The following is a 14,406-nucleotide window of genomic DNA, read 5'->3' as shown; positions in this document are numbered from 1 at the left end:
TGGCAGGCTGGCTTCTGCTCATGCTGGGGTCTGCTTATCTCCCACACCCCTACATCGGTCCATGCCCGCTTCTCCCCTCCCCCCGTCCCTGCAGCATAGAAGTGCAGGGTGTGGGCCCGGACCCCAAGCAACAGAAGGGAAGCAGGGGCACGGGTCTGGATGGGGGAGGGGCGGGCTCTGTCCCCGCCTACTCCCCCCATCATCTTTTTTGGGCAGTTGGCTAGTTTTATACATATCTACTTTACCTACAAGTCAATTCCCAAAAGCAAACCTCTAAATACCATTTTCTACCATGTTGCGGGGCTGGATTTCAAACCTGGTCCAACCTAGGGCTGAAACCAAGGTGTAAATGGCAGGTGGAATTGGAGGGGGGCAGAGGTTGTGGGAGAGGAGTAAGTATGTTGCGGGGCAAGTGGTGGGAGGGACAAGTGACAGAGAGCAAGGTATGTGAGGGGGCAATTGGGAGGGTCAAGCTGCTTGGCCCCCCAACCCCTCCTCTACTGGCTCCCTTATTGCCTCTCCTACTTCTTGCCCTCCTACTGCCTCCCAACTGCCTGACCTCTACTGCCTGCCCCTGCTGCAGTGGGGAAAGATTCTATATGTAGAAAATTAAAACAAATTTATAAACTTTCCATATATAGAATCTAATTACTGGTGGGATGAGGGTCATCTTACATTCGTTTATTAGGGTAAATGTGGTAATTCTGTGTCCTTCCTGCTCAACTCTGGTCCTGCTAAAGCTTCAGGAATTCCTTACTGTGTCAGTCTTACACTTGGCTAGGGGACAGCTGTTGTGGGATCCTCTTTCTTACCTTTCCAGGCCTCGGGCAGGGGCAAGAGGGCGTCTTACCACAGAGAGCGTTTACTTCCCTTTCTATTTTCTGTACCTGTTAAAAGATAGAAGAGTAGAAGGCAAAGGGAGGCAATTTTACCACTTTTCCCCCACTCCTGTGTCCAAAGCTCTGTGCTTATGAGAGGAGCAGTTCTATCTGATTTCTGCAGCAGATGCGATTGGCTGCTCTTCACTAGGCACCAGAGAAGTGAGAGGCAAGAGATGCAGCCAACCGGGGGGGGCGGGGGGAGCATCTCACCCAGGGGTGGGCAAAATATGGCCTGCAGACCAGATCTGGCCTGCCAAGGGATTCTGTCCAGCCCACAGAGGGTCCATCAGCCCTGCCCAGCTGAGACCCTGGTGTATGCAACCAGTCCCGTCAACCCCAGGTGTGCAGTGGAGTGAGGGCAGCAGCTGGACTCGGCTTCCTAGCAGCGTTCGTGGCACTGGCTAGCTCTGCCTGGTTCCTACTGCCAGTGTCTCTGCTGCTGGACCTGGCCCCACTGCCCAGGCACTTCAGCCCATGTACCCCACACCCACCACTGGGAGTGGTGGATGGAGTGGACTGGCAAGAGGAGGGTGTGGAGGGTGGGTGTGGAGTGGGACAGGCTGGTTGGGGCCAGGGCCCACGGGCCACAGGGTGGTGAAAGCATGTGGCCATGGCCCCCGGGCCTGGGGTTGAGCTGTGATTTATGGTCCCCATGCATCCCTACTCACGGAACTGGTGCCCATGGCAGGGAGCGGGGTCATGGCTCTGCCCTGGGCGTTGCGCCTGTACTGTCGCTGCCTCACGATCCCAGCCTTGCCCATTTTTCCCACTTCTGGACACTGCTGCTTGCCTGCTAACAGCCCCATCCCATCTGCTTGGCCAAGCATTCCCTGCCTGTGGGGGTCCTGGGCCAGTTTTCATGGAGACCCTGCCCTCCTGTTCCATCCAGCGCTGCTGTGGTTGGTGTGGGGTGGAATGGCCTGAGGCCAGATAGGATCAATTGCTGCCCCTCACCCTTTGCCCCCGCTGCACTTTGTCATGCCACACCATGTTACCCCAGGTCAGCACTGCCCCCGCCACATTAGACCACAGCAGCTCTCACAAAGTCCTCAAGTGGCCCTTCAGCCCAAATAATTGCACACCCCTGTCCTAGCCTTTTGCAAACCCCATGTCATTGTAAGAGAAGTTTGTGTAAGCCAAAATGGTGAGACTCTTGGGAAGAAGAAATGTGTGGAATGTCAGTAGCATAAAAATGCGAAAGTGGGGGAGCTGTAAAAAATAGATGCAAGACCAGATTGTTTCACTTAGGGCAGTGGTCTCCAATCTTTTTGGGCAGGAGATCACGTTTTGAATTAAAAAGCAACCTAGGATCTACCCTGCTTTCCGCTCCCCATCCCTTGCAGGGAGGTCTGTGGGCAGGGAAGAGGGGAAGGACCAGATCAAGGCAGAAGGAGAAAAAAATATTTGGTGCGCACCCCCCCCAGCAGGTAAGGCAATTGTGCATGGCAGTGTGGGTGGGAGTGGAGCAGGGATAGACCCTACACAGCTGGTGTGGGTGCAGAATGGGCCCCTGCTCTACTCCTCCCCATCCGTGCTGCAGCTGCCAGAAACCTGCAGCCAGGCTGTCTTGCAGCCTTACTGTTACTTTGTGTAAGGAGGGGCTAAACCTGTTGGCCCCACCTTCCTCCACCTATGCCCCTGTTCAACCTGCCACTGGGTGAGTGGTGCCCCTGCCAGGCTGGGGGAAGCGTTGCAGCCTGGGTGGCTTGTCCAGGCGCATGGGGGGGCTCCAACCTTTGCATGCATCCTGGTAGAGGCCTGGGGAAGGTCGTGTCCCCCTGATCTGTGCCCCAGGCACAAAGCCTAGCATGCCGTGGCAGCCATCTCTGCCCTACACGCAAAACTGGTGGGTATGTGGCCCCTGGGCCTTTGCCTGGATGCATGCAGCGCGGGAGCCCCCTTGCACCTCTGGACAAGTTGCCTGGGCTCCAATCCTTCTCATACCCCTGCTCCTCCCTTACTGCAGGGTGGCAGGGTGCAGAGGGGGATTGCCCTACTCACCTGGCCTAGCCCTGGTGGCAGGGGGTGCTGCTCAGCCCAGCCACGTGCGTCCCGCCACTGTCCTGCCCCCGCCACTCCGCATGTGTGTCCCACTGTTCCCAATGGCGGAGTCTCTGACAGTCTATCTCAGTCTCGGGGGGCTGAGTGTGTATGTGCTAAGCCCTCCTGGACTGAGGTTGACTGTCTGAGGCTCCACTAGTTGATCAGGATCAATCGGTTGGTGACCACTGACTTAGGGCTTTGTTAGCTTATTATATTTGATGAACAGCAAGTATAGAACAGCAAGGTATCAATTGTTTAAATTCATGAGATGTCCTTTCATTTTAAATATTTACTGACATTGGGCTTAGAGTTGAAAGTTAAATCTATGAAAAGTGTCAAGTCCTATACTACCTGCATTCATGCATTACTGTTTGCCCTAACAGTGGAATTGTATGCATTCATGTTTATGTGAGAAGGTCTTTCAAGATGAATTCATGGTCCAATATTTTTGAATGCACTGTCAGCCCATATTAAAATTTTAAAGTGCCCTAAAGGAAAATTCTGTAAAGACTCGGTCTAGAATTTATTTATTTTTTACTTAAAGCTTATAAAACCTGACAAATTAAGTTCTGAATTAAACATTTTATTGACAAATGTTGAAATACTGTAACATTAAAGGGTTTTTTAGGTAGTTGAATGAAGTACTATATAGTTAGTTATTTAAATTGGTTTCTAATTCAAGTTAGTTTAATTGAGTGAGGCACCAGTTCTGACCTAGTTTCTATTATAGTTAAGCTTAAGAAATCAAGATTGTTTTCATAGTCAGAATACTGGCTTAAAATAATACAAATGTAAAGCTTTTAAAGAAAACCTTTTACACTGACAAAGGTGAAAATTATGATGTGTGCCAGGGGTACAGAATGGAATTGCCCAGGAAGAGGGAACCTTGAGAAACATTTGTTTTGCCCTTCCCACATGCAGTCTCATATTTGGATGTACCCTGATGTAGTCGTTTGGAGATTTTTTTTTTTTTTTTTTTTTTTTTTTTTTAACCTTAGCCATACCAGCATAGGCTGCTCTGACCCTTCTCTTTAGGTTTCACCTATTGGAGGGTTAAAAGGTGGAACATACATCTTTGCTCCTTACTTCCTCAGCTGCTTGGCTGAGTTTAAACAGCTTCTCGTCAGCCAGCTTTCACAGTCTGCACGTAGACCCATACGTTTTAGTATTTGTTTTTCTTATGCTGATGTCTTTTCTTTTTGTTCATAATTATTTGCTTCAAAACAATACAAATCCTTAGGTTTCAGGTGGTTTTGCTCCCTTACTTTTTCCTAGGGGGCTTTGAGCTTGTCTCCCTTTCCTATGCCATATTTTTTCTCCCTTGTAGTTGAACTATGTACCACTGCCATTTTGGGGCCTGATACTTTAGATGTTGCAGTTCCTTGGGGTCTTTCTGACTCTTTTTCAGAGTCCAAGTCATGGTTCCACCAATTTCAGGCCCATAGATGCCCCCTAACAGGAATATTTTTTATTATTTGTACTTGTCCCATTTTCCCAGTCAAACCAGTATAAGCTGCTAAAAAAGGTGAGGGTCCATAGGCACCACCGCTCTGATGGTTGCATTATTTTTCTTATGACTTTATAGTAGTGTGGGCCATATCCATCAAGATGGAAGGAGAATATTGGTTGACATTTAAAAAACTTTTTTTTAAACCGCTGCAAGTTTTAGCACAGGTATTTTATATACATACTTTTAAGCAGCAGTTTTGTACCTACTTATATATATTAGACCCCGACTCCATGTGGTGCCCAACAACTAGGAAGACGATGATTCAGTTGCCCATGGATCCTGGTACTCATTAGCCAGAGCAGAGCAGGGAGCAAACACCAGCACACATTGCTCACAACAGCTTTATTCAGAATGGGGACGGCTTCAGACTAGCTCCCAAAAAACAACAAACTGGGAAGCCACCCTGAACAGTTCTTTTTCACACTTGTACACATTGGTTCATACATATTAACATTTACTCTTCCCTCGTTTCACCTCTGGTTCCACCCATTTCTCCTCCCTTCTCAAGCTCTACCTCTGTTTACTGTTTGCTTCCTTAGCATGTATTGCCTATGCATTTCATTTATTTACATGCCTCTCTGCTAAGACCCCTATCTTCTCTTGGTCACCTGCGGTTTCTTGCTGGTTTTCTTGCTGACTTCCCCATCTCCAAGGCTGCATTTCTGCTTCTGTCTCCTGATGCTAGTTGGTGGGCTATTCTATTTTTAACACATTATGAACTTTGTACCCTACCTCCCCTGTTAAGAGTCTGCTTACTTAGCTAAGCTAGCTAAGTTAGTTGCTTTTAATATATCGTCTAGCCTAGTGACCACCAGCTTTTGCTGAGGTTAGCTTTTAATATATCATCCAGCCATGTGACCAGCAGCTTTTTGCTGAGATACAGAAAAAAGCCTTCATTCAGCTGCACACTCAGCACCCTCATATTCCATGTCATTACCCCAACATCCATAATCTATATCATTGCCATAACAATATATAGCACAAAGTACATGATATTACTCTAAAGCCAAAAAGATCTGATGGACCACATAGTGCATTGGGCTGGGCCTCAGAAAAAACAACAGGCTTTTAAGCCATGGTGATCTCACAGTGCAGTGCTACACAGTAATTTGTGTGTATTCCGGGGAAGTCATGTGCTAGTTAGCTCTCCACTCATGACTGGAACTATACCTCAGAAGTACAAGGATGCATCCATTGTCTACTTGTACAAGTGGAAAGGCAATAGACAATCTGGCCACCACCATCAGGGCATCGCCTTGCTGTCAATAGCTGGTAAAATCCTTGCTAGAATTCTGTTGAATCTCTTCGTGCAACACATTGAACAAGAGCTCTTGCCTGAGAGTCAGCATGGTTTCAGGAAGGGACTTGGGACCATAGTCATGGTGTTTGCAGCTCATCAGCTTCGGGAGAAATGCCAGAAACAGAACTCCAACCTATACATGACTTTGATTTGATAAAAGCATTTGATATAGTCAGTTGGGAGGGCCTTTGGAGGATCATGGCAAAACTCGGTTGCCTGGAGAAATTCATTGCAATAGTTCAGCAATTCTGTAATGGCATGCTCACTTGCCTTGTGGATGACTGAGTCCTCTGAATCATTCCCAGTCACCAGTAGAGTTGAGCAGGGTTGTGTTGGCCCCAACACTCTTCAGTATGATGTTCTCTGCCATGCTTACAGCTATAAAAATGTCCTACTTACAATGGAAAATATTTTTTGGCTTATTTTTATGGCACATGCAATTTAGTGCATGACGGGTCCAGGCTAGAGCTGACAGCTCATTGTCAGCTCCAAGTCCAGGCTAGAGCTGGCACATCATTTGAATGTGTCCAACATGTGTGGGCATATATGGCTTTCAACTTCCTGGTGCATAGTCCAGGACTATTTTTCACCAAAACCATTTAATTTCTTCTTTTTTATACAGATGTCCATCCATAGATTTGAAGGCTTTGGCGTCAAAATAAATCTTTACTAAGAAAGTTTATGCCCCACATCTTAAGCATTCTGTTGGGGGTCTTTTATTTTTATTTATTTATTTATTTACATTTTAAAACATCCATTCTCTCTAATGTATTCCCATACATGTTGTAGCCTTTCAGATTTGCTCTGGCCTGAAGCAAATTTCCATTAATATTTGCAGGTGTAAACCTTAAAAAAAATTTTTCTGTTAAAGGAAATTTTATAACATGAATAATGTAGACAGTAAAGCAGCACAACTGAAGCTATTTCTAATAGACCATTTTGCATTGTTTCTCTGCAGGTTGTATCTCATTAATTCTCCTGTGGTAAGAGCAGAAAACTTACGATTTAAGGAAGAAGGAGTAAGGGACATACTGAAGGATGTCTTATTGCCCTGGTATAATGCATATCGCTTTCTCGTTCAGAATGTTCTGATCCTGCAACATAAGGTACAGATCTTTGAGACTTGTGATGGGTACTATTTAATCAGCTTTCTTATACTAATAATAAACCCTGAAATACAAAGCTAATCACAGTTTAGTCCAGTCCTCTTCACGGTCTCCCCTCTTGGCGTTTTGGGCTTGTACCATGTTTCTTGACAGTTTGCATGCTGCTTCAGTCCTCTGGCAGATATTAATTTAAATGTGCCATGGGATATGATCCTCCATTCTAATGACTGAAGTTGGCAAGAAGTAAAATGTACCTGGCGGTACAGGGTATGTGGAGACATGCTGAGCATTTTAGACTGGGGTAAAGGGGAACAGCCTGATTGAACAGAAGGAAAGGCTTACCTTTTTGGGCAACATTGGCAGTGGCAACTGCTGCTGCTGCTATACCAGCATCAGCTGTGCTTGGGCACCAGCAGGCCATGGCCTGGTTCCTTAGGAGCTGACCCTGGTGCCCTTTTCACTCTCTGGTGATGTCTCCTAGTCAATGCCTGAGGCTGACAAGTAGGCCTGTGCTAAGCGGCCAGTATTCGATTCAGATTTGGCTGAATTGGGGGACAGTGATTCGATTCGGATCACTGTCTCAATTTGATTCGGCTGAATTGGATTTGAAAGATTGGGCTCTGATTCGGGGTGATTTGGCCATAGACTATAATGGGGAGTCCCTAAAATACCTATAACTTAGTCTTTTTTTTTTGCAGAATTGGATGGGAACAGCAGGGATGGAAACAGCAGACTTCTCAGGGCATGAAGCCTGCCAAGTTCCAAGGAGATTGAGGTGCAGTTTCACAGAAACCCTTGCACCTAACTTGAAAGCAAAACTAGTGTCGTGTGTGTATTAAGACAGAGCAGGGTGAAAGCAGCAGGGATGGTAGCCCCTTCTGATGGCATGAAGCCTGCCAGTTTTCAAGAAGATAGGTGCAGGGGTTTCTGTGAAACTGCACCTCAAACTGTTGAAAGCAAAACTTGTGTCACTTTTATGTGTTAACTGGGTTTCTGGTTGTAGCTATATTGGTGTAAGAAACAGGCAGGCACGGTTCTTTGAGTAGATGTGATATCTTTTATTAGACCAACTGAATAGTTGGAGAAATATATCTTAGCAAGCTTTTGGGTTTAAAAACCCTTAATCAGGCTGAGGAAGCATCTGCAGTTGGTGTGTGCACTCTTCTTGGATGGAATGAATAGTAAGGAAGGCAGAGGCTGATATGCAGGCAAGAAAACATGGTGAAAATGTAAATTGAGAGACAGGCTGCCAGGGTTGGGAGGAAGGGGGGTGTAGCAGGTAAAAATGGAGAGCTACCTGGGGACTCAAATGTTAGGCAGGTTGTGTCAAATCCAATGTCTATATTGAGTCTATGAGTTTTTGTATCTAGGAAGTTGATGAAGTGAAGTTCATAGGCTCATCTGTGAAAAGTGGTTTGTAAACTCAAACAGGCACCGAATCTCACTAACCACATCACCAGAAACAAACTTCCTACAGCCCAAAATACACCCAATGGATCCAGACCATGCCAGGACAAGAAATGCAAGACCTGCCAACATATCTCTAGTACACAACAGAACCATCGCCATTCTTGGATCTTACAGCTGTACCTCCAGAAACGTTATATATCTCATCCAGTGTACCAAATGCTCTGATGGAAAATACGTAGGAGAGACCAAAGAACAACTGTGTAGCAGACTGAGTGCACACCAGATGTATATTAAAGACAAGAATACACAATTACGAATGAGAAATGTACCCCTATAAGAGAGCCACTCTCTCTCCAGTCTCTCAGTCCCGAATCTCTCCCAGTGCTCTGGATGACTTTGCTCTCCCTTGCAACAACCCTCCCCATTTATCTGTGGCTTTCCCCCACCGGTTCAGGGTGGCCTGCCTCTGCTTCGTGGAGACAGGAGGGATTTGGAGTGAGAGGGGGACTTCTTTTCGGGCACGCTCCCACTGGTGCCAGGCTGAGGAGGAACAAGGGCAAGAGGGTGCTGCCTCCTGAGATGTAGCAGCATTGCCATAGTGAAATGTTTCACGTCCTTGCCACAGCTGATCTGCCTTTGGCAGTGCTGGCAGGTAGCATACCTGGGATCATCTGCCAACTTGAAATGATCCTACACTGCACTATCCCCTCCCCTCCACCCCACCCCCCTTCTGGATTGAGGGCAGGGATCCTGCCTTATCCCCCTCCTTGGCAGGCAGAGGCACAACAACAGGGGAACCCAAGCCACCTGCCCCACAACCTCCTCTGAGGTGCCTTCTGGAGAAGAAGACCTGTCTCTAGGGAACTTGAAGGGGTGTAGAGCACAAACTTAGATTCCCTCTCCTTCCCCAAATTTAGCTCCTCCTCAGGCACTGGGAGGCTCATGCTGGGAGCTGAAATTGGGATGGAGGAGACTGTCATGCTGATGCTGGGGGTTATTTCTGGTGTTAGTGGAGGTGGTGCAGGGACAGGGACAGGTACTGCTCCCACCAGCAGCAGAAGTCATCGCTGCCAGGCAAGAGGGTGTGTCTGTGTTGGGGGGTGTGGAACTTACAGCTCTTCCCCTAACCCCCTGTAGCCCCTCTCCCTCCTTTCCCAGAAGACCTAGCACCTGCCTTTCCAGCACACTTCATAATGTTCACTGTGCTGGAAAGTGCGTGTGTGTGTGTAATACATCGCGTGTGTGTGTGTGTGTGTGTGTGTGTGTAATATATGTGCTTTCCTGCACAGTGATGGATGAGACACTGCCAGGGAAATCATGGCTTTCTTAAAAAGTGTAGGGGGAAAAATAACATGAACAAATGAGAGGATTTTGGGGGAAGAATAAGTTGAAAGGAATGGATTACATGAGGATAAGTAGAGGGATTCTAGGCAATGGTAGTTAATAAGGTGTATCCAATCCCTTCACACATTTTGCTTCCAGACAGACAACTCACAAAAGGCAGAGAGAGGCTTCACACAGAGCCTTATATGCTGTTTCTACATCCCTCCTCCAGAGCACTGTGATTGGAAGGGAACTCAAGGAAAGATCACAGTCTCTGGCCAGCTACAGATGTCAATATCAGAGCAGTCTTTCCCCCACTTCTCCCCTGCCTTCCCCTTCTCAGTTTCTGTTTCCCCAGAAGACTGCCTTCCGAATCGCTGAATCTTTTCCGAATCTTTTTCAGATTGATTCGGAACTTTTAATGGGCCTCCTGATTTGATTCATATTTGACGATTTGGCCACCGCTGAATCTTCTCTGAATCGAATCAGCAACCGAAGCATATCACACCCCTACTGACAAGGCACTCACCCCACCCTAGTTACACTGCTGTCTCTTGCCATGCCACACATGCATGGAAGGAGGCATGATTGTACACCTTTGTGTACACTACAAAAACGCATGCAAGTCAGGACAAAAATATTTCTGAAATTAAATTAATGAATGTTGTAGACGTTCAGTTTTTAGAAAATAATTTGGTATTTTTCTGGCTCTGAAGTGGCAAATCCCCTTGCTGAAAGGAGTACTCCTGGGGGCAAGGGGAAGAACTTATGGTGGCAAGGTCAGGGGTTAGGAAGCGGGACTTCTAGTCACAAGATGGTGATGGAGGGGGTATCTGTCAAGGGGCGGGGCTACCGATGTGGTCATCGACAGCTTGCCAAAACTTGGTAAGCAGCCCTCTGCCCAAAATTATTGCCTGTCCCTGTTCTAGTTCAACTCCCTGGCTCAAACTCCCTGGGACCATCCCCAACTAGATCATTCCAGCAAAGGTTTTGCCTAGCCGGGTCCCCAAGGATGGAGAGTCCACAACTTCTCCAGGTAGCCTGTTCCAGTGTTTTCATAGTTTCATAGTTTCTAGGGTCGGAAGGGACCTGAGTAGATCATCTAGTCTGACCCCCTGCCATGGCAGGAAAGAATACTGGGGTCAAACAACCCCAGCACGGTGTTCATCTAACCTCCTCTTAAAGACTCCCAGGGTAGGGGCCAGTACGACTTCTCTTGGAAGTTGGTTCCAGATCCTAGCCGCCCTGACAGTGAAGTAGCGCCTCCTGATATCTAGCCTAAACCTACCCTCTGCCAGCTTGTGACCGTTATTCCTGGTCACTCCTGGTAGTGCTTGGGGGAACTGGGACTTCCCCAGTGCCTGCTGATCCCCCCTGACTAGTTTGTAACAGGCCACTAGATCCCCCCTCAGCCTTCTCTTGTGGAGGCTGAACAGGTTCAGGTCCCGTAGCCTCTCCTCATAAGGCCTGCCCTGCTGTCCCTTGATCATATGAGTGGCCCACCTCTGGACCCTCTCCATGTTGTCCACATCCCTCTTGAAGTGTGGTGCCCAGAACTGGACGCAGTACTCCAGCTGCAGCCTGACCAGTGCCACATAGAGGGGAAGGATCACCTCCTTAGACCTGCTTGAGATGCATCTGTGGGTGCATGACAAAATATGGTTGGCCTTCCTGACTGCTTCCCCACACTGCCAGCCCATGTTCATCTTGGAGTTTTACTCCAAAATGAGTAAATGCTTTCTAATATCTAAGCTAGACTTCCCTTGCTGTAACTTGAAACCATTGCTTCTTGTTCTGTCATCTGCCACCACTGAGAAGAGTTTAATTCCATCCTCTTTGTAACCCCACTTCAGGTAGTTAAAGGCTGCTATTAAATCCCCTCTCAGGTCCTCTCTTCTCCAGACTAAATAAGCCCAATTTACTCAGCCTGTCCTCAGAAGTCATGCTCTCCAGCCCCCTCACCATTTTTGCTACCCCCTGCTGGACTCTCCCCAAGTTGTTCACATCCTTTCTGTAGTGGGGGCCCCAAAACTGGGGACAGTACTGCAGATGTGGCTTCACCTGTGCTGAATAGAGGAGAAGAATCCCTTCCCTCAATCTGCTGGTAACACACCTACTAATGCATCCCAGTATGCTGTTAGCCTTCTTGGAAACAGGGGCCCTGTTGATTCATATTCAGCTTACCATCCACTGTAACCCCCAGCTTATCTACTTCAACAGAGTTTAGCTCTTTTCCACTGGGGTCATTGCAGCACCTCCAGTTTCGCTGTCACTATGTGTAGAATCACTTGCAGTACGCATTGGTTCCATTTCCGAATCAAACTGAAGCCAATATGATTCCAAACTATTTGAACCACATTCTCTTTCGCTAAAGGATGGTTTTACCAATGAGTCTATGGGCATCGTCAACTGCATGTTCTTCACTAATTGTGCTTCTGACTAATTCTTCAGAAGGAAGAGATTATGAGAAACAGAAATGAGCCTAGCGGTGCCTTCATTTGTTAGTCTATTCCTTTTTTGTCTTTGAGCTGAAAGCCTTCCAGTTTTCACCACAAGCTGCTGTTGGTGGAATGCTTTGGATCCTTAGAGCAGTCCTGGACAACAGTTGGGTGTTACAGTATCTCTTCCACCAGGTGAGATGAGACGTATTCTCTGCTGCCTGCCAAATGAGGTCTTTGCTCTAAAGTTTTTCTTTTGCGTGGTACTCGGCAATGTCTGTCATCCCGGCAACTTCGTCAATGTCAGGGACATTCTTAGCTACTTCCATAATTGTATCTAGAGCAGTAGATAATTCATCGTCTGATAAATGTTGTCCTCTGTGTTGAGGATCCAAAAGGTTTGCTGCCAGATGAACTGGATGAGAGCAAAACTCAGATCTCTTTGTAAACATTTGTTTTACTACTACTTTTTTGGACAGAGGTGAAGGTGGCAAAAGCTCAGTTGGATTTTCATTCAGTTGTCTGAATATCTCTGGAATTTTTGAAAGGCTTGGTATATCTCCTGCAAGTTTCCTGATAGCCATGGAAACTGGTAGTAGCAAATTGAATGCTCCTTGAACTCAAACCCAAACCCCAGAGCACATTGTTGTCGAGAATTTGCTTCTGAACGTTCATGGGAATAATGTGGAATACTGTGTCATCTATTGAAGCACGCTGCTTTGTAGCTGAGCCCAATCTAGCTTCTCCTGGCTGTAAAAGTACACTTTTACCTTCCCCTGCTTCTCTTTCTGTAATTTCTTCGAAGTCTGATTAGCAACGTGACAATTGTTGAATACCTTCACAATCGCTTTGCAGTTTGCCAATATTGTCTTCATTGTATTCACACTTACTGTGTCCTTTGCCAGAAGATTCAACCCATGAGCAAGACACCCGAATACTATTAAATGAGGATACTGTGCCTTTAATATTGGCCATGCAGCTTTCATGTTACTCGCATTATCAGTTACAAGAGCTTGTACCCTAGAGGGACCTTTCAATCTCTTCATTCAGTAATTTGGCTACATGTTCACCTGTACAATGAGAAGGTTTGGTAGCAGCTGCTTTCAGTAACTTTGGTTTGTACTGCTAGCATAATGTTTGATAAAGGATTTCCTTGCATATCAGTCCATCCATCTGACATCAGAGTCAGTGATTCTGCTTGACCCATCCTTTGAATAACCATTGTTTGAATTCTGTCATACTCTGTATCTAAGAGAGAATGTGATAAGTGATAACATGATGGTAACTTATAAGATGGGTGAATTAGCTTGTAATGTTCTCACTTGCAAAAGTAGCTTGAGCTAATGTCTCATCTGCTTTTTCCTTGATAATTCTCCTCCTCTTGAGCTATAAGGCCTGTTTTTTGTTTAAGGTCTCAGCTAGATAATAGGAAAGAAAAGCTGGAAGATTTTGATGCTTCCTTGCTGACCTTTACTCTGGGTCTGTGGTGATATCTTCTTAACTTTGAGAGTGCTCTGGATTAGTGTGTGTATATATACCAAAAAATCTGTGAAGTCCTAATAAACAAGTAGATTTGTTTTACAGGGAGGGTATTACACTGCTGTATTATACTGCTGAATGGTATTATACTGCTGTAAGGTAGTACTTAATGCAGAAATTTATCTTCCCTAAGAACATGTTGCGTTTGCTGTGGAAGCTAACTGAATATATTGCAGATTTGCACAAGATCAGCTTGACTCTGTGAAAGAAGACTGAAGTTTGGGAATACTTGATATTAAAAAATTATGCTGTAGAAATAGCAAGAAGACTGTATGCCTGTAATATAATCAGTTTTGCATCTTTGAAAGATAGTTGCTATAAAAGCAGGGAACTGAAATAATGAGAGATTACCTGCAGTACTATGCGTGTGACACCTGCTGATTTTGCATTTAAAGACCTAATGAAAGATGGACACTGGAGTAAGTGACATGAGATTCTACCTCTCTGTCAATTCAAAACCAAGATCAAAATGTCTATTTTGGCAATGGTAATTTGTCAAATGTTGAAGATTTAGTATATGTGGCTTGTGGGTTTGTCTGACAGCAGTTTCTCTTTCATCCTAGTCGGATGATAGAAAGTTACCACTTACCAATGCAAACATTTTTAAAAGAATGAAAAATAAGTTTAGTCCTCATAGTATACTTGAAATCACCATAGAAGTTGAATCATTTTGGGGAGCTGTCATTTGAAGAATTCAATCAATAGTTACAGAAGTTGCGTTACCTTTTTACCAGTCACCTTTACAAAGAGATTCTGGTGACTTGAAGCCTTATAATCAATAAACTTTTGCTCAGGATCCCCAGTTTTCGTAAGACAAGTGTTCATGTTTTCCTAACAGTATTTTCCCTTCTTATCA

General features: G+C 45.9%; 1 protein-coding gene across 1 annotated transcript in view; it reads left to right on the top strand.

The window, feature by feature from the left end:
* The window catches only part of IARS (isoleucyl-tRNA synthetase), a 213,973-nt gene that overhangs the window by 131,432 nt on the left and 68,135 nt on the right, over positions 1-14,406 (top strand). Inside the window, exon 20 of the mRNA XM_019537053.1 lies at positions 6,693-6,840. Within this exon, the coding sequence (XP_019392598.1) occupies positions 6,693-6,840 (148 nt within the window). The remainder of the gene's footprint in view (positions 1-6,692; positions 6,841-14,406) is intronic.

Source organism: Crocodylus porosus, unplaced genomic scaffold, assembly GCF_001723895.1.
Source record: "Crocodylus porosus isolate Cpor-Errol unplaced genomic scaffold, CroPor_comp1, whole genome shotgun sequence".
Classification (NCBI taxonomy): domain Eukaryota; kingdom Metazoa; phylum Chordata; order Crocodylia; family Crocodylidae; genus Crocodylus; species Crocodylus porosus.
This window is presented reverse-complemented; position numbering and strand designations above follow the sequence as displayed.